Here is a 26,248-nt window from a genome sequence, read left to right as displayed (position 1 = left end):
ATTCATATCTTATCCATGGTTTTTCTTTTTGCTCCTTATTCTCTTCTGCATCTTCCAAGTCCTGTAAGTTTTATATTCAAACATCTCAAGAGCTTGATGTCAGTCTTTTCCTGCCTGTATCTTTGTATTGCTTTGCTCTCAACAAAATTTCAGCTGTGACAACCTACAAATATTTTGATGGACAATGTGCCCGGATTTTTCACAAAACACCATGAGCATCTCTGGCTCCACAATTGCCTGGCAATGCATTTAGAAATACCTGTCAGATGAATCCTCAATATCTTTACAACACTTAATGGAAACTACCCCCAACAAGCACATTATCCACTGACAAAACTGGCGCTCAGCCAACAGCTGAAATAAGAATATTCAAACCAGAGAAAACTGTATGAACAATATCACGTGGTTTTTAGCTATCATGATAAGTACAACTTCTCCTTCCTTTATCAAAATGAGTTTTTGTTTTCCCTGACCATCTTAATGAGGTAATAAAATACTAATTAGCAAAGCCTTTAAAGCAGAATTTTACATTTATAGAATAGATAAGACAGACACAGAAACAGGTAATCCTTAATGAATGTATATGTACTTGATGCATCACACTGAAATCACTAGCTTCAGTGGCTCAAGAGGAAGCTGATATATGTACATATATGTATCAGTATAGTGGCTGCACTCAGAACTTCTGCTTATTAGTTAGGAAGGAAAGTCTCAAAGTAATGGTCCACCTCTGCAATAAAAATGGTTTACTGTTTATTTTACTTGAAGAATACAGGACTAAGGCAAAGTAACTCTTAAATAAACTTAAACAAGAGCTTGTTGGAAACAATTTTTTTTTTCAGGTTTCCTATTCACATTAATATACAGTGGCCTTTAAAAGTCATTAAGTATTAACAAAGCTTACCTGCTTTTTTACTAAGTTTGTATAAGAATGTTTGTCGTGGATCCGAATGGTCTCGACATGTCAATTGCAATAAAGAACCAGACTTCTTCCATTTCTGCATAAACCACAGTCCTGCATTGTTAGGTACAACATGAGTATAGATCCACAATAACATATGAAAACTAATTAACATAAGTAAAATATGTAAAGACCATAAATTCAGCCTCTCGGATGTTAATTTTATTTTTCATGTCAGCATTGTCATGTCCAGAAAAAGTCTAAATTTTTGCTGATTATTATTTCCTGTCTATATATATAATAAAGCACGAAGGCTATTATTTCCATTTACGTACATGCCTGCCTACAAAAAATAACTATACTTCCAAAAAGTGAGAACACATGAATATGTTAGCTATGAGGCAATATACAAGCTCTATTTCAAGAATTTCCAGAATATTAAAACATTTAGATGTTCAAATATGTATCACTAAACAACAAGCATTACTTCTCAGATTTCTAAAAGTAACTTTATAGAACCATCAAATTAATTAAATATAACTTGAAAAAAGGAAGCAGAATTTTCTCAGAGGAATACCATAGTATTAACATTTTCTATGATGCTGAATCCTCTTTATTAGTCAATGAGCCAGTTGGCTAACTTTCAGAGAAATAGTTATCTTTTAAATAGCAATTTATTGGCAGTTAATAATGTATACATACACTATGGTCATTTAGACTTCAATACCCATTACTTATTATTACCTTGGTATTTTCCAAAATCTTAGAGAGTGTGAAATGTAGAGGAAGACTATTATATGAAAAGGGCATTTTGTACAGTCTTCAACTATAAAAGAGATTAAATATTCCATAAATCCTTATTTTTTCAGTTAATATATTCTGGATTATACTTTGATAACTTTAACCTTAGTTAACTGAAAGTCATTTGCTGGTGATTATATAAATAAGGAAACAGCCCTGCCTCTTTGTATCCTGGGAAACTGCAATTTCTAAAAGCAAAGTAATACTAATGCTTTTGGGTGATTTGGGTGAGAATCAGTTACAGATTAAAATACTTGAAAGAAACTGTCCTCAGATGTACTAGGTTTAACACCCAGTAGGTGCCCATAGCAAATTATATTGTAGATGTCTTAATCCTGAAGTGAACCTCACTGGTAGCATAGTGAGGGCTATAAACGGTACCATTTAAACCAAATTCAAACAGCTCTCATGTTGCCCCTGCTTCTATAAACTCCAACAATAACTCCAGTTAGCCACCAATTCCTGTCCACTTCCCTTAAGCTCAACACATGTGAGTTAATTTTTTTCCTCCTCATTTTTGTATGAAAGAAAATAATAATCAAGAAAGAAACTGGCACTCAACAAAGTAATTCATGACTTTTAGAGTGTTTCTAAAGAGTTTAATGAACATGTTTCTATTTAGTGAAAGTGTTACTCATTTTGGGTTTGGGCTCTCCAAGGTAGGGAGTAATCTCAGAAAGAAGTTTTCTTTTGATGCTACCTGAAAATATTTTCTAACATTTATTTCAAAAGTCAGCAGTTTCTACAAGTTCTCCTAGAGCTACATTTAATCTTTAGAAAAACAGACATTCATAAGGTACAAACACATCTGCAGAAACGCACTGCAGGCTGTAAGACATTTTTGAGAGAGAAAAGACACTACTAGTAGTTCAGAATTCTTTTAATGCATCTTACCTACTTGTTTTGCAGATTAAGTAGATTAAAATTCAGTTTATAATAAATTGAGCTCAACATAGTAAAACTGGAGTTTATTTATGGTGCAGTAGAAAACCTGAATCAAACATACTGGGAAATACTTATGTGAATCACCTCTTGCACATCCTTCTATTGACACTTTATTTTTAGAACCCTTCTCTCTTCTAGTGACCGTGAAACATGCACTTTCTCATAAAAAAAGTAATGCAGAAATGTGCACCCCACATGAAACTGCTAAGTGCATTTCAAAGACAAAAATCTCCCCTAAACTTATACTACTGAAAATAATACTTTACCTGTATTAACAAGAGCACTGCTGTTGTAGAGGGTACCAAGATGTGGTCCAGACAGAGACAGGAAGGTATGAAGTTTGTTGAGGTAATATTTAAATCGAGGTCTCGTAAGCACTGAACGGATTATTAAATTACCCAGTGAGTGTCCAATAAAGCTGTTTAAAAAGAAAAAACAGTATAACATAGAATTTGATGGCATTCTGTTTGTCTTTTAAACAGAGAAAAATAAAAACTGGTGTCATAAAATGCTGAAAGAGCATAGGGAAAAAATTAATTAAAAGTTTCCATTCCGAAGCCTGTATTTTAGGTAACACAGAAAAAACAGCTTGTCCAAATCTCCCAAGCTGCACAAATTCATAACAAACATGTTCTGAGCTCCTCTGGAATTATTTTATAAGTCGCTTTTGAAAAATCTAGTGAAAACAAACTATCCTTCCACCAGCATCCCCCACCCAAAACTAAGATTATTTCTGGGTGTATTTCCCTTAGCACCAAGTATTTAGAAAATATTTTATGAGCTGTGCATGACTGAATAAATCACTACTTTGGCATGTGATGGCATTCAATATGATAAATGCATGAGAGTTACTAAAACAACCTAGAGGATTCCAACAGTACTCCTATAAGGGGGAAAACCATTACTTAACTGAATCTGATTATTTTAAAATGTAAGCAACATCTCAAATCGGCTTAGCAGTTGGACCAAAATAACTGATTATCAGCTTGAGTGAGCCAATTGAAGAATATCTGTCTGCCAGGAGAATATTACACTTAGTTGGTTCCCTGGTTAAGTGAGTTGGGAGAAAGATGGATGGGACTCTTTAGCTTCATGTATCTAAGAATAATTATTAATTAATCTGAGGTGCCTACTGTCTTATCCACAAGTCTGTATAAAGCATTTCTTTAGAAGGAACACTACAAAATAAAGCAATTCTAGTTATTACACAGTTATGCTTACAGATCCCTGCTGAGGTAGGGACCGCACCATCCTAGGCACTGACTTAAAGAGGATACGGTAGAGACAAGACTTACAAAATTAGAAGGAAAAAGTGCCTTCCCATTTTACAAATGTAATCTCAGGACATAGAAAGAACAGACAACCATCCAAAAATATATAGTAGAAGTATCGTGGCTGGATAATATATGTGCCACAACATTATACCCATAAGATCATCCTTCCCGTCTGCTCTGTATCACTACATTCATCAACAAAAATAGCTAAAACAAAGCTAGCAGTAGTATCTGTAAAATACAGTGCTAAAGAAATACTTGACTATTTAATTGCTTCCCAAGCAAGAATTGACTCTGAAAATTTTAATTTAGAGCTAAGTGAAAAAATTCAAACATTAGGTTATAGAATGGCAGGGCCACCCCTGAACTCCTAAACTCTGACATAATTGTACATTTCTGTGACAGAATAGGCTATTTGTTCCTTACAAATACACAGTTTAAACATGTATGTATATTCTTCCCATTTGCTTTTACTACTACATTTGCAAAATTGCTACAATATCAGAAATTCTTTGCCATAGCTTGCTATGTTTGCCTAACTAATTTAGAAATGAAAGATACATCTCCTCTGTGCTGTCAGCACAACAGCAGTGCATTTGCGAAACAAAATATTGAGCTGCCGAACTCTCTTGAATACTAAAATTTAAAACCATTCTCTCAGAGTACATCATAAAGTCCACACAAGAAAAACAAAACCATAGATTCTTTAGGAAGAAGAAAATGTCCACAGAAATTGAGTGAGTTTATCCTACAGGTGATCTGCATGACATAATTGCTCTTGAGTAAAAGAGATTATTTTCTAAAGAAGATCTAAACATTAGCAGAGATGTTCTCTTGACAGTTCTCTGACTGTTCATCCACTATCTACTAAGCATCATAAAGGGATGAGAAACTCTTACGTTGCACCACAACAAAGGACAATTTCACCACTGGAAAAAAACAGTGATCCCTTGATCAACACTCCTCCATCAATTCTATCATCCTCAAGAACATGGGCACACCTGAACCAAAATTTCAGAAACATGAAAGTTCCATTTGAGGGAAAAAAGGTGCTCACAATTACCTATGTGAATGTACCTCAAAGATTAAACATTTGTTCTTGATTTGGAAAGACTTACAAAAACAACAAAGGTTATAGTAATATACTGTGTTCAAATTCAGATGTTTAGGTGAACACATAATAAGCCTTTAATATTTTTTTCTAATAGAGAAGGGTTTAAGGATCTGTTCAGTTCAAAAAGGAAAGGAGAGCAAAAGGAGAATCCTTCAAAAAGGGTTTAGAAAGTTTAAGACAAAATGTAACCCATCCTACTCATTGTTTCAGATACCTGCAACTGTGGGATGCTCTGCAAAACCAATGCATTTCTGAACAGTAGATGGCAATACTACTGTCTTTTGAATACAAGGTATCATTAACTCAACACGGTGAAATTATAGAATTATACTGTAGTATTTATATGCACTTTATGGCACAAGTCTACCAATTCAGATCTTACTGGAAAATTAGGCAGAGCAAAACCTCATTATTCGGTGCTTACAAATGAAAAATCCTGTCCAACTAGAAAAATTTATGACAGGGGAAAAAAAAAAAAAAATCCATCAAAAAGCCATAATCAAAAAGGTGCTGAAACAATGAACAGATGTTTTAATATATGCATAGCTTAAAAATTATCTTTTTTTTTTTGTGAGTCAGTGTTACTTAGGGAAGAGGAAGACAAGCTGAATAATCCAACTGAGGTTAAAGTCCAATACAGGTAATCAGAAATTTATGTAAGACCTGACATGAGGAAAATGGTTTCCGAAACTACACTGTAAGAGCATGTGGTTTATTTCCTAGCTATGTGATGACCTGGAAAGGCTTCCATCCCCACAGATACTCCAAACTTGAACAAGTATGACTGAGCAATTTGACTTGCTTCACGGTTGCACTAACTTTGAAGCTGGCACTGGTATGAGTGGGTAACTGGTCCAGATGACCTCCAGTGGTCCTCTCAACCTAAAGTATTCTGTGATTCTTTACCAAACAGTTGTTTTATAGACAAATTGCTGTTGGTTTGAATCAAGCTTCCAGTTCATGCTTGGTACACACTTGTAGTGAGCACAAAGATTTTGTTCAGAGGAGATTAACGCACATTTGGTAGCGTACTGGTGCAATAACTGGTATTAGCTTTGGCAGTACCAAAAATGTTGGTTCGCTGAAGTTGATGCTGTAGTATGGCTCTGGGTTCTGATAGTACAGGGAGTGCCTTTTCTTACCTCTGTACAAGAATGTAGCACAATAAATAGGATTTTGCCATTACTTGAAGGCACAAGGCTGTGCATTGACCTGACAGCGCGGAATCTCAGAACTTCTCTTGACTCGTCTTGGCCTGAGCCAATTTTCCTTTGTTTTAGCTGTGACAACAATCATCTGACAGTGAAGTAACACGTCAGGCCTAAAGTTGCTTTAGTTTCACTATAGCTTCTATTAATAACAAGTAGTTATTCTGTATGGCTTGAACTGTGTATCGCTAGAATAAAGCATGGTGTGGAAGAGCACAGACATGGGCATCATATGCCAGAGGTCCCCAACAGTCTTTTAATGGTCACTGCAGAAGCACAACTCAGGAAAGAAAGCCAGTATTAGGGATAACAGAGTAAATGGGAAACAAAAGAAAGAGCACGTGGGCAGACTGAAAATATGAAAATAAATCCAGGCAGACCCAAGGCGAAGGAGGCAGAAACCCCCACCGAGAACATCATTCTCCTTACACTGAAGCCCCAGGATGCTGATATCCCACTGCTTAAGGAAGACAGAAACCACCAATCTTAGGACCTAGACAGCTGCTGGAAGGGGAGCCTACCACCTGAGAAAAGATACTAGAAAGTTTCTGTATAACAACTTTAGACATACTAATAATGGGACTTTTCTGCATTAATTCGGACTATGAATTTTAGTAGTACTGTAACTAGCCTAATAGTGATTCTTTTTAAAACACTAATTGGGCTAACAATAAATTCTTAGGCCTGCATACGAAGTGTGTTCCCTTTTGCCTGTAACAAGACTTTGAGTGTAAAAGAGGGAACGAACAGGTATTTCCAACACAATGCTGTCAGCTTTTTTGCCATACAAAATCATTATAGGTCTGGCAACTGATTTCTCATTTGACTCACTTGTACAGCACTTGTACAGAGAATATTTCTTTAAGTAGACAGGGAGATTTTATGAGGAGAAACTAGGATCGTTCAGGAGAGCACAGCTAACTAGCACAGAGTCCGCTTTCTTTACAGTGGGACAGCCAAAATGAGGTAGGAATGCATCAGCTGCTTGAACAGAGAGGATTTCTCAATAGCACTTTCCTGGGCTTTCTGGATCATCCCTTCAAGGACTTGCATATAAGCACATCTCTTTCTGAAAGCTCTCTCGTGCAGCTACCAGGAAACAGCTGCAGGATTTGCTGATAGGTTTCACTTTCTCATAAGCAAAGCTAAAGTTCAGAGATGGAAACTTCTGCTTCGGCAGGGCCAAATACAAGTATACACCTTGAAAAGGAAACTAAAATAAAAATGGGTCATTTCTTTTTTCTTTCAAGTGACAAGTAATAAATAAACCTGAAAAAATATTTACAAATTAAAAGTCTTATGAAAGAAGCAAACCAAAAGCAAACCAGAATTCAGTTCTCAGGTATGAATATCGGGAAGGTAACTGGGTGGGTTTGCTCTTTACAGCCTTCAGACCACAGCATGGGAGAGAAGATACCAGTGTATGCTGGTGGGTTACAGAACTCCCCTCTCCTGTACCGAGAGTGCTAACGTGCAGTCTGCATAACACAAATACAATCACACAGTGCCCTATTTTTTTTTTTTAAATCATTGATTTAGATAAAATTAACCATGTCAAATCTTGCCTAGCTCAAAATAGAAACATTTGTTTAAAAAGTGAGATTATGTTTAAACATGTTAGATGCTTTCTCTAGCTAAGCAAGGCCTACCAAACACATGAGTATGCAGAAACTTGTAGGAAATGCATGTGACTAGCAAGTCAAAGAAACCTTCCAGATGCATAATTTGAGGATCCGTAAACAAATGGATGAAGTCAGGCTTGAATTTGCTCCTTTCATCTATCGATGAGCTAACTCCAGCAACACAGCTGAGTTAGTAAGGTAGTCTGCCTAAACGGGGTACTCTACTTTGAGAAAATAAATGGAACAGGTATTGCCTGGAAGTAACTGAAAAAGGAAACAGGAATGCGTAGACTGGGGTGAGCCTTCTATTAAGATGTAAAACATGTTTTTTAGCAGATGAAACAATCAGAAAATGTCAAAATGATGAAATATTTTTTTCATGCAGCTGCCTTTCAACATCACAGATAAGATGGAATTTCCCTGTAGGAATGACAAGCTGGACAGTCTGCTATGTCATACTTGGTAAAGAGAGTATTAAATCAGAAGAAAGCTAACTTTATCTTGACATAGCACTATTAGAGTTTCCTTTGACTTCCTCAAAATATCTGTTTTTTCTGCAGAACCCTACCATGCAGGATCTGAGGAAGCACAGGACAGCAGTTCTTAAATGTAATGCTTAACTCTGCCGTAAACCCACCAACAGGACTAGGTGAGCTTACAGCACTGTTCAGTCTTCTTTCAGCCAGGAATTCCCTCTCTTTCCTTTGTCCTCCTTTCCCCTACTCCTCCCCCTCCCTGAATTTCTTTCCCATCTCTCTATTGGCCTGCTCCTGAGCATCACAGTTCAGAACAACAAAGGGCTCTAGTTTTAAGTTTAGGTCTATAAATAGTATAGAACAGATATTACCTGATTTTTGAAAGGGTTAGATTATAAATTTGTATATACTGTATAATTTCATCTAAAAGGCGATCTGTCATGGAATCAAAATCAGCAAAGGTATCATTCTGTAAAATAAAAGAAATAAAAAATAATAACTGTATTTTCTAATGCAGCAGTATACATTCTGCATTCAGTCTGAATTCTTATTCCCCAGTGTTTTGATCAACAGCACACAAATAAAAGCATCCATATTAACTTTGAATACAAACACTACAGCTAGTTAATTATAATTATTTCAAGTTTTTTTCTTGTAACATGGAATAAAGCGATACACATTTTACTGTAACACTACTTGCTTCTAATACACCAAAACAAATCTTAACATTACACAGCCAGCCTTATTTCTAAGCCTTCCCCTACACATAATCTTATCTCTAGTGAAACAGAAGACCAAACTGCATATTCAGAACTAAATCACACTGCCCATGAAATAGAAACGAGACAATTACTGCAACAGCAGAAAGAGTCTACATTAGTACTGTTTATTCAAAACAAAACAAAAAAAATCCTTAAAGCCTTATTCACAGAGGATCAGTTCATAGCCGATTCTCTACAATGATTAGCAGTAAGAAATTAAAAAAGAGGTAGACAAAGGCTGCCTAAAACTTTTCACCACAAGTTCCAAAGGATCTGTGCTAGAAGGGTTCAACATATTGATAAATGATCTGGGAAAGGGAAGAAGGAGATGAGATGTCAGAGTTTGTAGACAAAACCAAATATCCAGGATAGTCAAATCTAGAACCGACCAGAATTTCAGAAGAATCTTATAGTACTGCACGCCAGGGTGATAAAACGGCAAGAAATGCAAAACAGTGTTACATAGGGAAAAAAAGCCCTAAACATATATGCGAACAATAATCTATACATCTGCACTCTATATAATCAGCTACATTAGGAAAGCAAGGAGAGAACAGAAAATATCACCATCACATTTTCTAAGTCCATAGTGCACAAGCATCTTAAATGCCCTGTCTAGTTCTGATCATACTATTTTAAATGACAAGAAGTTTGAAAGTGGGCAGGGAAGAGTATCATGGATGACCAGAAACTGTTTCACATGTGATCCTGAGAAATACTGAATGGACTAAGTCTCTTCAGTTGCCTCCTGAGGGAGAAATTATACTTGTTTATAAAATAGTTGATTAACTGAAGCAGAAAATGGGGAATGATTATTGACCATTTTTTTCCCAAAACAAGCTGTAGGGAGATTTGTTTACATTTCCTTGTTTGCAACTGAATTAGTAATGTACATGAACCATAGAATTAATCTCAACTGTATGCTGTGGGAACTGGAAGTAAAAACATTCAAAAAGAATCAGCAAACATTAAGGAGAAAAGTTCGTCAGTAGCTATTAGGCTCAGTGGTCTCAATGGAATTCCCAAATCAGAAAGTTTCAGAACTGCTGACTGCCAAAACCTATAGGGCTAGAGAAGAGGAAGCATGGCTTGGTGCCTGTCCAGCCTGCTTCACAAAGCATCCCAGCAGCTATCGCCAGAAAAACACTACTGCACTAAATGAACCTCTCATTTGAGCCATTGAAGAGACTCTTTGTTCTAATTCATCCCTGAAGTATGCCTAATACAATATGTAACACACACAAAAAAAGTAAAAATTGGTCTTCTGTGCTGTGCCAAGTTTACTTCACCTGAAAATAATAAAATTCACAAAAGTTTAACAGAGGTAATTTGATGTTGGTTCAGTGCCACGATGCAGACCTCACAGTACACTGACAAAAGAACAAGAGACAGGTATTTTGTATTTCTCAGATCCTGTGAAATAACACATCTCCCTGCTTGCCACACCAGTTTTCACTATCACCATTTTTACCATTAATGTCGAGGAGGGTATTTTACCTACAATCCTAACTGATTATGCTGAGAACTTAGGAGATATCAGTACACGCAACAAAATGGTAGCAGCAAGCATTACTCTTTATGTATCTACCTTCAATATCATACCAGGTTGTGTAATTACTTTAATGCAAGCCACAGATCAAATAATGGATTCCGTGAGAATACAATGAAAATATACCAAATGTGGTAAACTGCAACACAATAGTGCCATTAAGTAAACATGTCTGAAGTTGTACACTGTTTATTGCTTTACAAAAATTCTTTTTTTTGTTGGCAAATACCTGATTCCTTTCGGACATAAGAAAATCTATTCTCCCTCCAGGCAGCCCTAGCTCAATGTAAGTCTTCACTAATCTTAGATCTGCGCTGTTACCTTAAAAGGAAAAACAATCAAGAGATTAGATACTGCAAAGTTAACTTGCAATAAAAGCACTTAGAATACTGAAATGAACCTATGGCACAACTTTATATTTAAACACAGCTAACGATATTCTCAGCCCTAATTAAAATTCAGTAAGACTTGGGAAGATAAACTGCAATGCCAAATGCAGTGACAAAACAGTCTGTAAAAATGACATTCAATGCAGACACCATTTTAAAAAGGCAAGGATTTAGGAAGTCATGTTTGATTTTGTCTTAGCATCCAACAGATACATAGCACTGTGAGTATTACATTCTTGAAAACCTAATTACTTTTGATAAAAGTCAATTAAAGAACTCAGAGCTAGCTTAAAGAATTCAGTGAAGGAGCAAGGAATAAGGGCAAGTCATAAACATTTTCATAGAATAAAAAGGCAGAGTGGACTGTTAGCAGATAAAGATACATTTAGACTGGTACCCAAGGCTACAAATGCTAGTTTAACTAGCATCCTGAAGACTTCTCTATATTAATGAACATGTATGCTTTTGAAGAAAGAGTACCCTTTCTGCCTTAATTAGAGAACAAGGTTTTTGTTTAAATCTGTTATTAATAGGAAAGAACTTGTATGAACTTGTCATTTCATAAGAAAATTCTAACTATATGAAACTTTCTAAGGCTTCAAAGACTTTTTTTAAACAACAGGTTTTTTGGCCAACTTTTTTGTCAATTCTAGGCATGCAATAGCACTTGAACATCTACGCTAGTAAGAAGGAATACTTCCGAGTTGTTTTAAAAGCATTTAACAAAGGCTGCTTTCTGCCCAGAGGAAGAGAGGAAAGCTATTCTGTTATTTTAATATTTTTTTTAACTTAGAAATCTGAAAAATGAACAAGAAGGCTGTGCGGGTCCAGTCCAATATTCTATCCTACTGCCTTCTTGTATTTCCTGACATTGTTAATTTAAGAAGTTTCTCCAAAAAAAGACAAAAATATTTGATGGCAGAAAGCTCTGAATATCTTAACTAGAGGGGATATTATTTCTTAACATGCACCTATGCTTTCAACTAAAAGCAAGTGAATATACTCAACCTATTTAAGCTTTCCGATTCTTTCAATTACCAAGAGATTTTCTCTACTACAATGGAGTCTCTGTCCTTGGAAATATTAAAAAACCCAACCGGTTTGGGTCCTGGACAACCTGCTGTAGATGACCCCGCTTTGAGCAGGGGAGACAATCTCCAGAGATTCCTTCCAACTTCAACCATTCTATGATTCAGCAATCTAACCTTTTAGAACCTTATAAACACTTAACTGCATTTTACATACACTATTTTTTTCCTAACAAGATACACATACTTCCCTTGACAACGTAACATTACAAATCCTAAACAAAATTGTTTTGTTAGTAACTCCATTCTATTACCACGATACGGACAAATACCTGTATGACATAAAAAAATGGAAGATGTATCTAATGTGAACTATGGCATAAAATTGGTTTATGTGCATGAAAGTTTTATTAAACACAAATGTTGCATTGCGCTGGTTTTGGCTGGGACAGACTTAATTTTTTCCATAGTAGCTGGTATGGGGCTGTGGTTTGGATTTGTGCTGGAAACAGTGCTGATAACCCAGGGATGTTTTGGTTCCTGTTGAGCAGTGCTTGCCCAGAGCCAAGGGCTGTTCTGCTTCTCCCCACCACCCCACCAGCGAGGAGGCTGGGGGGGGCACAAGGAGTCGGGGGGGGGGGAACACAGCCGGGACAGCTGACCCCGAATGACCCCAGGGACATCCCACACCAGAGGACGTCATGCTCGGCAATAAAATCTGGGGGAAGAAGAAGGAAGGGGGGACGTTGGGAGTGATGGCGTTTGTCTTCCCAAGGGAGCGTTGGGCGTGCTAGAGCCCTGCTGTCCTGGAGATGGCTGAACTCCTGCCTGTCCATGGGAAGTGGGGAATGGATTCCTGGGTTTGCTTTGCTTGCATGTGTGACTTTTGCTTTACCTATTAAACTATCTTTATCTCAGCCCATGAGTTTTCTCACTTTTACCCTTCTGATCCTCTCCCCCATCCTGCCAGGGGGGAGTGAGTGAGTGGCTGGATGGTGCTTAGTTATTGGCTGGGGTTAAACCACACAGAGATAAAATTCTTAATTTAAACAATTCTGTGGAACACATTGTCAAAGGTAGCAGTACAATGTCAGATTCCCATTTCCCTCCAGTGAACCTACTTCAGAAGCATTCAGTTCACAGTTCAAATGACAAAAGGTAAACCTGACTGGTAACATGAACTGCTATCTCATTCAGTATCACGTTTCCCAGCGTACCATCTAGGCCATGAACGCAGACTATAAGATGTATTCCTTCTTCTGAACAGTCATCTTCTTCCATACTGAAATAAGGTATTGAAGAAGCCAGTTTGAAAACATCACTATACATAAATCCAGGAAGTTTAAGTTGCTTCAATTCTTCTTTAGCCTGTAGGAAACTGGAACGAAACCGTATTTATGATAAAGCAACATTTACTATTGCCAAACAAACATAAGGTCTCCTAGGATACAGTCTTCTACAGTCTTTTCGCTTTATCTTCTATGTAACTGATATCAAGGAAACTATATTTATCCAATTACTATCTTCACAAAACAAGCCAGTTCCTCAAAATATTTTTTATTGCAGCTTCCTACAGCCCCTGTGTAACAAAATCCATATCCCAAGCTCTACTCTCTTCTCTCCTTTGAACGTCTCCACAAACTCTGAAGTATTTCTGAAACCACTGAAGATGCTGGGTTAGTTCTAGTCTTGAGCAAGCAACAGCTTTGTTTAAATGCAGTAACAAAATTACAGGAATTATTACCAATCAGAAGTCAAGGTAAAGATTTCCACTGCCTTTTGATGATTGTTGCCAAATTTCAAACCTATTTCCTAGGTCAGAGAGAGCTGGAGCCAGTGCTGTAATTGCTCACCAGAAAGCCCCTCTGGTGATCCAGACCTCTATCTTTTACATATTATATGAAGGCACACGCTATACAGTTTCTAATAGCTGAGCTCCCCACATGCTAGGAGTTCCTTTGTCTTCCTCCCTTTCTTCCCCTTCCCTTAGTTTTTTGTGTATTACCTTCCTACCTAATGAATAGCATATCAGTTGCCCTGCAGCACTTCAAGCTTTATGTTTCCTTATGCTTCTTTCCCTCCTTAATCCATCTGTTCTGTGTGATCCCTCACAGCGTCACACTGCATCCCATCCTCTTCCGCCTGCTCACCGTTTTCCTCCCATTCTACTTTTTGTTCTCTGTTTTCCCAGCTTTATGTTTAGCTCATTCCTCACTAACCAGCAAGAGCAAGCCTCAAGGAAGTTAGCCTAAACAGAAAGCACTGCAGGCGGTTGGTCTTATCACTCTGCAGCAGCAGTTACTTAGTTGGTACTCAAGACATGTTTTCTGAACTGAATGTACCAAGGTTGGCTCTCTACGGAGCAGATCGTGCCCTCTGGAATCCCAGTTATCCCACGCTCTGGGAGACTCTGCCTGCCCCAAGGACAAGTCCTTGATTTTACTCTAAGCTCCCTCTTTCTTTCACTGTTACAGAACACGCTAAACAGTCTCTGCTTTTCACCCCTCCCGCTCCAGCACCCACTCTCCAGTATTTCAGAAGCTACTTTTCTATCCACTTCTAACCTGTTTTCCTCCACCACTGCTCAATCCTTCCTCTTGTTCTCAGCTACCCTCTACCTCTCCTGCCTGCTTGGCATTCTCCTTGTTTCTACCTCCATTCTAAGCTTTCTTCTTTCTGATAGCAACTTTTTACCTCCAATACGACACATTAAGCTGCTGCTTCCCATGTTCAGTTAGCAGCAGGGGCTTACCAGGGACTCCTATGTTTACTGCAAAAGAAGGTGCAATCTGGGATCCCTTAGAGCACTGTGGTCTCTGAGGCGTTACATTTTGGATATTTGAAGTTAAGATTGAAAAATAAGGCCATCACCTTGGCCTGTATTGCACATTTCCTTCACTTAACTAAGTAGATGGACAACGAGTTACAGAATGTTTTTGGTTTTACATGTTTAAACTCAAAGCATACTTTCCTATGCTTGCTATTTTAACAGCTTGCATTTCATAAAACACCATTTTTATGCTCAGTAGCCATTATGACATCACTTTTCAGCCTAATGTTTATTTTTTTTTAAAAAGCAACATATTAGAGAAACAAAAAAATTGTGTTTTGCTTGAATTTTGTCAAACCACATGAAATTACAAGACAACTGATAGAAGGAATTCAGTGCTAACACACTTTCTGTCTGAATATCTAAAATGTGATGTTACTTGAACATGCAGAATCCACAACTCATAGTCCTGGGGCATTCTAGAGCCTAACCATGCTTCTTTTCCCCTTCTATACTACATTAACATCATTTCTAAAAGTAAAAAAAATTATTTTAAAACAATCACTTACGCTAACATTTGAGGTTTGGGGGAGCTTTCATACCAGGAAACAGAAGAAGATGAGCTGTAGGATGTGCTGCCTGGCTGTTGTGTAATTGCATCATATTTATTCCTTGAAGAACAGATAACATTGCAAGGAGAGTCTCTCAGAGAAGAGGGAAAAGACAGACAACCAGGAGTACAGACAGGAGGCACAGTCATTCCGTCTCGCAGATGTCCACTATCAATCCTTTCAGGTCTCAGGGCTCTCTCTTCTGCTGAGCCATGATCCTGGTCAGCACTGGAAGCTCCATCCAATATACTATAGTCTGTTTCTTCATAATACCCGTTTTCAATCATTTCTTGATCCTCCTCTTCTTCGTCATCTTGCTGGGAAGAGCAAATAATTTGTTTTTCATATGTTTCCCTTTGAGGGCTAACAGGATTGCTGTTATCCATAGGCCAAATATCTGAAATATCTGTGCTGCTTCGAGAGCCAAAATAGTTTTCGACAAGCCCTTGCTTTACCATGTCAGTACTACTGGTTGGGGAAGGATTATCTGTACCAGTTTCACTTTTAGCTACTGACAGTTCTTCAGTTGTCTCCTTCAGTTCTAAAGGCTCATTATGTTTTCCTTCATTTGTTTTTTCAACCTCATACACTGCATTTACAGATGAAGAACCTGAAACAACAGATGGCTCACCCACACAAGCAATTTCCAAACGCAATTTAACTGTTTCTTCTGTAGTGTTAAGATGCCTTTCAAGGTCCTGAGAGTCCTTGCAGGTTGTGCCAAGGCCTGCCTGTGGGCTGTAACTTTTCACATCAGTAGACGTATCCTCATCTGAAACAACTAAGTGTAAAAGATCTTTTGTTCCTGAGAGCGAGGAATGTATAGACAGAGCTTTGTTATCCAAGTGCCCTGAAAATATAACACACTGTTGCTGCAAAGTGGTGTTTGATTTTTTACTGTCATCACATTTTGGCAAGTCAATTGCTCCAAGATCCAATACCGTTTTACTGTCACTTAGCTGGCATTCAGGTACAATAGATATCTTTGAATTCTCATCAGGTGACAGCTCATCATCATCTGAAGGCAGAGAATTTATGGATGTCAGGGATGACTGTATTTCACTTACAGCGCTGGTACTCTCAGTGCAGTGGCTTTCTATTGCATTTTTTATAGCACAGTCCGGTTTTAGTAAAAGCTGAGGAAATACTCTTTCACCATTGTATGCACTTTGCCCTTGGACATTTTCAAAAACCTGATCAGGGTTGGGGTGAGTTGCAAAAGAACTTGGTTCACTTTCTACACCGGAATCTGAAAACCTAGAAGAGGCATATGTCATGCTAACATCTGGTAATTTAGTCATGTCTCCACTTGCAGAAAGTTGACTTTCTTTTGTAGAAAGTGTGGGCTGATTACTTTTCATTTTTGTCAAGACGTCACTGGTATGTCGGAAGTTTCTTTCGTGGACGTCTTCCTTTTCAAGCACTGGTTCCTGTTCTCCTGAATTCAACTTATTTCCAGATTCTGAAGACTGAATATTGGGTGTCTGCAGATTCTCTCCTTGTACTCCATCTTGCGGAAACTCAGCCCAGGATCCAATGTGTACAGTTACTTTCTCCCCTTCATAGGGATTCTTATTACTTGGTTTGACCTCAATTGTCCTGACTCCTGAGGAAGCTGGCTGACCGCCATGACAACCTTCAAGTGTACCTCTGGGCTGTAGACCATTATCTGCGTGTACAGTTCCAGAACCTGTCTGGGAGATAGTAAGTCTACCAAAAATAGCTGCATTTTCACAGTGCACAGGGCTACCCGGACCTGGCTGGACACCTTCAATCTTGGCAGTCTTTTCCTCAGTTCCAGATGGCAAAAACAGAAGTTCTCTTTGACTTATTTGCCTGGTGCAGGTCTTTGTATCACAAGGAAATCCACCTAATGTAGGGTCCAGCCCTTCGTTAGCATTGTATGAAGGCCTGCCTTCTGAGCTTCTAGAGGCATCTTCCAGTGGTGCACTTTTCAAACATTTGTAGCCTACTAAGACCACAGAGTCCTTAGAGTTCTGTTTTACGACTTTTTTTGTGGTTTCAGGTTTCATCGTTTTCATGAGCTTAGTAACCTTAACCTTGGATTTATTTGCATCTTCATTTTTCCCTTTCAAAGTTTTTGTTAGCATCTTTTCACTTTCTGAATGCCAAAGGTTGGAGGCACCTGCAGGTCTTATTTTCAGTTCCGGGCTAGTAAAACCAGCTACAAAACTTTCTTCAGCTTCAAATTTATCCAGTTTATTGGACTCTGACCTTGGAAGACTCTGAACTACCAACCAGGGTACATCCAGATCTTTCACCAAAAAAAGAGATGGGGGGGGTGGGGTGGGGAAAAAAAGGATTGTTTACAACAAGATTATGCAGGTAACTGAAGCTATAAAACACTAGTAATCATAGAACACCAGGTTGGAAGGGACCTCAACTATCATCTGGTCCAACCTTCCCTGGCAAAAGCACTGTCTAGACAAGATAGCCCAGCACCCTGTCCAGCTGCACCTTAAAAGCATCCAATATTGGGGAATCCACCACTTCCCTGGGGAGATTATTCCAATGGCCAATTGTTCTTGTTGTGAAAAATCTTCCTTGTGTCCAATTGCAATCTCCCCTCTTTTCCATGTGACTCCTTGTAAAAAGGGAGTCTCCATCTTCTTCCTAGCCACCCTTTAAATACTGGAACATGGCGATAAGGTCTCCCCTAAGCCTTCTTTTCTCAAGGCTGAACAAACCCAGCTCCCTCAGCCTTTCCGCTTATGGCAGGCTTCCCAGTCCTTTCATCATCTTTGTGGCCCTTCTCTGGACCCTTCCCTTGACACATCCTCAAAACTCCAAATAAAGAAACATTTCCTAGAAAATAAATGCACTCCTTTAAAGCCAGCAAGAAATGTAAAGAAAAATACTCAGGTTTTACATAATTTTTGTTCATTTCTTCAAAAAGGAAACTGCACTGTGAAGTGTGTTTACCTTCAGTAATCGAATCTAAATATCGATCTTCAAAGATTATAGGCAAGGAGTTCATATCTCCATCTAGTTCACTGCATTCAATAGGGAGGGGTGGAAGAGAACTGCAGAAGGAAGTGTTTTTGATAGCTGCACACATCTGTAGATGACTCTGAGCACTGAAAAAAAGGAAGTAGTCCTACATGAAAAGAATAGAACTATTCATTTTTATATTAACAACAATCAGCAGTAGTTTAATTCACTTTAGTAGAAGCTGTTCTACTAATTAGTTATTTAATAGCTTTAATAGTTATTTAATAACTTCTTAAACTTCCATTAAAAAACTTCAAATCTATATTTAGAACGTATGTTTCTCTTGAACTTGTTATGCAAGTATTTTTGCAAGACAGTACTTCTACACAACATAAGGTGTAGAATAATAGCACTTAATGCTACACACTGTGCACTTCAAAAGGCTACTCACTGTAGTTCTTGATAGGCAAGGGCAGCTTGTCTTGGATGCTCAAGACAAAAGAATGCTTCTGCAAATCTGCGCACCTGCAAGATCCAAATGAAGTTAGAGCTTATTTTATATTATATACAATTTTTGAAAATCCACAAGCATTCCTACACAGCAATGTTATTAACTTTTATGTCTTATAGAGAGAGATACTTTTTTTTTTAAAAAATGTTCAGTCTGAGTGGGAGGGAAAAGGATGCCACAGACAAGACTAGTGACTGAAATGAGAATTTTAATTTCTGCACTGGATAACTTAGGGGAGTTATATTAGATTCAACTGCCTGCTAAAAACTTGATTACCAAGAAATCAGTCATCCAAATCAGGCTCACCTGAAACAATAACACAAAAAAATATTATGAGATATTTCAATGAGAAGAAAGGCAATGACTGTTTGATGGACACTCCTGAACATGCTTGAGGATTACTTTCAGAAGTAGAAACCCATGAGATATTCTGCAGTCTCAAAATACAGAGAAGTATGTGTTTCAAACTTTGCATGAATACTCTTTAGCCCACAGTAAACCACTGTGCAAAAAAAATGTTTGTAAAGATTTTGACTGCAAACGACAAAGACAATAAAAAAATCTATGCTAATTAGAAGCACTGTATTCAAGACTTAATTGTATGCCTGAATTCAATAAACCATACAATACTAAAATGGTATTTTATAACATAGGGAAGCATACTTTTTTTATTATCAAATACATACTGTGGAAATAGTGTGAACTATACAGCAATTTACTACAAATAAAAACATAATCAATGTATTGAAAATACAGTATCTAGAAAACCCAAAGTTAAGATTTTCGCAAGATGAGATGTCTCACATTTCCAGTATTTTAAAAATATTAATTCAACCTAGATGCATTTTTTAGAGCATTCCTTTTTGCAACTGCCCATTTACCTGCATCAAAAAAAAAAAAAAAAGGCAATTCAATGCAGTATGATAGTACCTTGTTTGTTGTAACAACACATACAAAAAAAGAGAATGTGCTGTACAGTGGCTGTTGGCAACTGTTTGTGCATTAACGGGCATAAACATCAATTTGTTTATATCAATTAAAATAAAATTTCTATCCCACTTAGAGACCACATATGTGGCTAATCTACTTAATTAATCATTTATTTACCAACCATCTCCTGGCCCCCTACTCCTTTATTTCTTCAGTCTACCCTGTGTCTTCCTCTTAAGTTATCTAATTCCCCAAACAGACCGTGCAAGTTTGCAGTGTAGCTGGTGGAGCAGATATCAGACCTAGTTCAGTTCCCTCAGCTCATTCACTTCACTCAGAGCTGCGGCCAGCATCAGCATCCGCATCCACCCCGAGCAGAGACGTGGCACTAGGAGAACCCTGTGCATTAGCTGGCAAACATCGGACTCTCAGGACCAGGTGAACTTTTGTTCAGAGATAAGCACTTGCAGGGAAGTTAGCTTTCCCTCCCGATACACTGCCCAGTATACTTTGAGAGAGTACCGTTTGGATGAAGTTTTATATTCTGTAGCTTCTACTTCTTTTTTTTTTTAATAAATGAAAAACTGGGGAAAAATTGCTCCAAGAAAAAAAAAAACAACCCCAAACCACAAACATTAAAGCCCCAATCTCTCTCTAACCTGGACTAGAAGCTGAAAGTTCTGTCCCAACCTCCCAGAATTCATTTTACGGTATTATAGGAAATTAATCTCAGTCATAACATCATCCATGAATAGTCATGGAAACTGTTTTGAAGTAAAAAGAAAACACTAAATTTGATACTTTCTTGCAAATGCAACTTCCAGTCTCAGCAGTGAACAGACATACACACAAAAGACCTACCCACTTTCCATCAGAAATTATGTTAGAAGTTCATGCATACACGTGTGGGATTAGAATCAGTGTTCCTAAGTAGTCCTCTGCATTCTCCCAGCTGGCTTTTCTAAACAGACATCTACCTTCCAAATATGTGATTTTGTCAGAGCTAATCCCCAACCTCTCCCCCAGAAAGGGAGAAGACCGTTATAAAATAGACTTAAAGACAATTTTACAGGTTAAAACCTAGATTTTAGAACAATTGATCATGAAGAGTGGACTGGTTATTGGTCTAAACCAAGCAATTAAAAAATTAATTAGAGCCTAATCAATCAGGTAATAGGAAATAAAACAGTAACAGGAATATTGCCCAGTTAGTAGATGTCTGTCATTCAAGTCAAGAAGAGAGCATAAAGCTGTTTCCCAGGAGGCAAGCAAGATGGTTTTGACTTCAGATGCAAGCAAACACTTTACCACGTACGGTAACTGCTGTTACATGGAGAACAGATCTTTAAAATTCTGCCACTCTCTCAAATAGAAAAGGAAGGCTTTTTTTGTTTGCAACAAATCTCGTTTATAATTGTTTAAGTAATTCTAGTGCTTTTGAAGAAAATCTGATTACCAGCTCCAGACAGCTTTTAGCATAATAGCAACAGTATAAAACTAGTTCAAAGCAAGCTCCGAAAGCCCACATAAATCAATGTTAAAGAGAGCAAAAAACCCAAGCCAACAGTAGTTTGTTATGTTTAATCAGTGCTTAACTTATGGAAGGACCATGACATTTGCTAGGATGCTGCTAAACAGGCTCTGCAGAACCAGAACGACTACGGGCTGGTGCCAGGGACTCCGGTGGTACCGACTTGGGCCGACCCTACAATGACTTTTGCAGGAGGAAATTGTATCAGCTATTCCTAGTCCCTACACACTTCCCAAAATTACGTTTTTATGGTCCTCCCAATGTAAACAGAAGTGGAGGAAAAATCAGATAGAAAAACTGCTGTGGAATATATATTGAGTCCCTGCACGTTTATGAGTAGCAGTCTGAGATCTTAGTTCTTAGTTCTCGTGTTTTAGGACTAATCAAACTGAAAGAAAGAATTTTGGACCTACCAGAAGATGTCACTATGGAACAAAGAGGTGAATTAGTTCAGTGTGCAAACTTTTTGTAATATCAAATAACATATTCTAAGCATTTTTTTCAATAAAACGCAGTTGTAAACCTTATCAGTGTGATAATGTAGTTGATGGATGTTCTAGTATACCTAAGTTTATGTAGCTTTATATTCAAAGTATTTGAAAATAGTTAAATATTTAAATACTTAAGTAAATGAAGTAAAAAATAAGTAAAATTATTAAAATAATAATTTTTAAAACTTAAAAAACATATTATTTCATTATAACCTTATTTTCTAACAACACTTCAGCAGAAATACCTGTTTCATAAGCATCTACACAAAGAGGGTGAAAGTCCTTTGACCAAATACAGATGACAGGCATTTCTAGGGGGTATTTTAACACAAATATCTAAACCAGTCAGATTAATGACTCTCTAAAAGAGTTCATTTATCTTAGATTAATACTAAACTTTCCCAGGGATGAATTTCCCATGGAGGGTATAGTCCGTAAATATTGCAAGATGAAAAGTTATAAAATCCAGTTGTGAATGTATCAGAGTATCGATTTCCAAAATAGAAATGATTATTTAGAAGAATAGAATTTTGTATAGTGCAAAAACTTTATTCCAGAAAGGACAGATATTCTCTCAAGAGGAGAATTAGTAGGTCATCTCTCAAATCTCAACTAAATTCAGTAACCAGAAAGCCTGCATCATTCGGTATGTGCGGATAATGCCTCTAGTGAAACATGATCATTGTAGGTTTCCCAAAAGAAGTTTATACAAACCCTCAGAATATAAATTCTCCAGAGATTATTAAGACAAATTACAAATTATTATACTAAGCACTGAAAAACAGGATCCAAAATCAACAACCGAAAACGCTCTTAGATATGACAAGGCTCAGATTTACCATCTCTTCTTAATTTAAAGGTTTACTGAATTTATGGATTGCTGGCTCCTGCTCTACTGCCATGTGGGAAGCTCAGTGGAGCTATGGTTTCTCATTTATATTTTAATTACCTATATTTGCAAAGTATTTGCACAAGCTCTTCACATCTTGGAGTACAGAAGACCAGTGTCACATTTGCAAATTAGTGTTTGCAAAACTAAGTAACATCACATTGCTGGTTGTCTGTAAGTTGGGTCAGATAAAATTTCCTTCCTGATGCCATATTACTCGATTCTTAAAGAATCGGCCTGCTTGCTCTTCGCTATCAGGCCCTAAATAAAAAGGTAAGTTTAAGATTACCCATGTCTTGCATCTCCTTTTAAGTCTTTGATGTTTGGGTACATAATGAAGTATCCAGTAACTGCAGAACTCAATAAGAAATAGCAATTAGCCACTTCTTTCAGAAATAAAATAAGCTCAACTGTTTCAATTATAAGAAGGGTCACCTCTGAGCTCAACTTAAAGGAGTTTATTTATGCATAGTGACGTATTACAAAAGAAGTGGGCATAACAGCAACTCAAAAGGATAATCATTAGTCATATCTTTTCTTTCATTTAAAACATTGGAGCAGGTTTTATTAAATATATACTGGTACAAACACTAACATACCAGCAGTTAAATGCAAGTGCAGGTTAAGTGAAACAGTATTCTCATTTCATACCTTCCACCAGTTAACTTGAAGGATTCCAGAATTCATACAAAAAGCACAGAAAGCTAAGATTCATAGATAGCCAGTAAAATGATCACACTTTCCTACAGCTAGCACGTCTAACAAATAAGCCTTGCGATATTTCTGAAAGATTCCATTTATTCTCCAGAATAGGCCACTTCCACAGCCATGATTCCTTCATCAAACAATGTGATTTATCAAGTCTGTACATAAGACCACAGCCCAAGTATCCTTCACAGGTTTCCCCTCCAGAACCAAAAGAGAAATGGTTTTGATGCAAGTGACAGAAATGCTGGTGAGACAAATCAACCCCCTGAGAACTAAAGCCTTAAAACAGACTTTGTTTTGGCCTGTGACTATTACAAAGCACTACTAACATGTATTCACATTAACCAGACCTTCTAACAAGCTCTCTGTAAATGGTTGTACAAGAAGCGCCTCCAGATAATCTCTGAAAATGACCTATTCTATAATGTGCGTGAGAAATACACAGATGGTGATGGCAGACAGTAAAGATGCCAGGTCCACTGAAGATCATGCTGTGTGTTTGATGAGTAGGGGTGGTGGGTGTAATTGTTTATTTGTTTTTGGTTTAATGAATCTTACTCTGAAAACCTTAAAATGCTAGGTTTCTTCAAATCCTTGGCCACAAAAGACAGGAGGGAAAAATATCTTTATTAGAAAGTAAGGGTAATGCTTTAGTTCATACTTGAGAATATTTCACTATGGGAACCAGCATTGCTATAGTTTTGCGTGTAGGAAGTCCACAGCAACTGTGTATACACAAATACAGATCAACTGTCTGTGTCGGTACTCACTATATATATATTTATACATATATACACATAGTCACATGCCAGATAATTTCCAATACATCTCTTCCTTTTTAAAAATCCCACTTAAGAGACTTTTCAAAGGTTATGAATGTTATAAAATCTTAATTCACAAGGAAAGTACACTTTGGTTTATGATGTAAGCAGCCAGCCTAAGTGCAGGAGGGAAGTAAAATGCAGGGTGGGCACTAGGCTTGGCTCCTGCAGAAAAACACATCATTCTGCACAAATACACCTTATTCTACAGACTGCAGTTTGCCTTCTGAACTACATTTCTTATTCAAAAGATCAATGAATTTGTTGGTTCATAAACATAACTAACATATTTTATGTATTATATCCCAAGAATAAGCTCTAACAACACGATACACAAGCTAACAAATGCCATACAACTGCTCCCTTTATGATTCCAACTAATTTTCCCAAATAAAACTAGAAAAATTAGAATCTGGAGTCTCATTTTCATACACATTTCCATAATAATGTGTCCCAGTAAAGGTACGAATGTGCCAGAGTTCCTAAAGCCACAGGCAATACTTACTCTTAACGTGTGATGCTCTTGTGCTAGCAATGCTGTGACCTCCTCTTGTAAGGTAATGACCTCCAGAAATTGCCCCCAGAGAGCCATAAGAAGTGAGCAAAGCTGAGCAAGATTCATATTTATAAGTTCTGCCAGTTCATCAGGATTTTCCATTTTCTGAAGTCAGGAAAAAATATTTACATGATTAACAGATGAGACTGTAATGTACAGACAAGAATAAAAAAAAGTATACTTTATCTTAGTGAGAATTTTAATTTAAAAAGTAACTTCCAAATGAGAACTGTTTTGTGTAAGTATCAGAATTGAATTAATCTATGTTACAACACTAATAGATTATTTTATGTTGCTTTAAATATTATCCAGTTGCCTTTTAGAATTAGGACTCCTGAGCTTAAATTAAAGCAACAATTCCATTTATGTCAACAATAACTGAGTTGCTAATGTTGTATTTTCTAACATGCAAAAATACAGCATGCCTGAAAGGAACAGGAATCAGGAAAGAGAAAATCAATACTCGTTATGTTAGTCCAACTTTGATACAGTCGTAAAAATTTAATAAAGACATCTCCATTTCAGAATAATCATAACTCACAATAACATTTATATGAGGCTATATACCTACATAAACCTTAAGCATAATCAGGAAGCAGTGTTACAGTAGAGGTTTCCTAGAACCAGATCACACCAAGACAAATTCAGTGCGAAACAAGTTTTTATTTCTTAACAATGTACTGTAATCCTGTGATATAGTCCCACGCCAGCCAACTGTAGACTGCTAGGCTTATGTTCTCTGCCATTATAGAATAAAAAAAAATAGTTTTTCAGAAACTCATTGCAGGCACATAAGGCACTGAGCCAAAGGGTTTAAAAAGCAAAGATAGTAAAGATGCAACTCCAGCAATATTAAAGAGCAAGTAGAAAAAAGGATTGCAAATACTGAAACACCAGCTTAACAGGCGAGAGTGGATATAGAGGAACTGCACAGAAGAACAGAAAGGAGAAAATGGAAAAAATACTAATATACTTTAGCAAGCTAAGGGAGAAACTAAAGAATTCACAGAAACTATGCAAATGCAAAAAAACTTCTGATATATAAAGTAAGATTATCTTATTAAGCAATCTCTATTGCCCATAGAGAGCTAACTGTGCTGGCTTTGTCTCCAGTTATACAAATGATATCCTTTTAAAACCAGTGTTACATTTCCTTGCAGTTATATTACTACTACAGTAATGAAAGGTAAGCCTACTGTTCTTCAAAAGCTGGTCAGATGGCCCACTCCACAGCAAAACATGGACAATCTTTAAAAAAAGTTTTAACCTGTGCTTTAAACTTAGCTGTGACAAGGAAATTAGCTATTCAGCTGGAGCTAGTTCTGACTAAGGAAAGAGTTGGGGAGACAAATTTTAAAGAATCTGAAGTAGACAGTGTTTCCTTGAGAATGTAGGGAAAACAGGAGAAGG

At 37.2% G+C, this 26,248-nt stretch overlaps 1 protein-coding gene across 10 annotated transcripts in view; it reads right to left on the bottom strand.

The window, feature by feature from the left end:
- The window catches only part of FAM135A (family with sequence similarity 135 member A), a 95,326-nt gene that overhangs the window by 18,415 nt on the left and 50,663 nt on the right, over nucleotides 1–26,248 (bottom strand). For 9 of the 10 annotated variants that reach the window (XM_049818177.1, XM_049818179.1, XM_049818180.1 and 6 more), the window contains 9 exons: nucleotides 24,788–24,943; nucleotides 18,853–18,926; nucleotides 18,393–18,547; nucleotides 15,408–17,724; nucleotides 13,286–13,446; nucleotides 10,881–10,972; nucleotides 8,713–8,810; nucleotides 2,914–3,065; nucleotides 905–1,015 (listed from right to left, as the gene is read on the bottom strand). In XM_049818177.1, the coding sequence (XP_049674134.1) occupies nucleotides 905–1,015; nucleotides 2,914–3,065; nucleotides 8,713–8,810; nucleotides 10,881–10,972; nucleotides 13,286–13,446; nucleotides 15,408–17,724; nucleotides 18,393–18,547; nucleotides 18,853–18,926; nucleotides 24,788–24,943 (3,316 nt within the window). Of the gene's footprint in view, nucleotides 1–904; nucleotides 1,016–2,913; nucleotides 3,066–8,712; nucleotides 8,811–10,880; nucleotides 10,973–13,285; nucleotides 13,447–15,407; nucleotides 17,725–18,392; nucleotides 18,548–18,852; nucleotides 18,927–24,787; nucleotides 24,944–26,248 lie in introns of those variants that run through there. The other variant, XM_049818186.1, reaches the window with a different exon arrangement.

This window comes from Accipiter gentilis, chromosome 15 (assembly GCF_929443795.1).
Source record: "Accipiter gentilis chromosome 15, bAccGen1.1, whole genome shotgun sequence".
NCBI lineage: Eukaryota > Metazoa > Chordata > Aves > Accipitriformes > Accipitridae > Astur > Astur gentilis.
Note: the sequence above shows the minus strand (reverse complement) of the source record. Positions and strands in the feature narration are given on the sequence as shown.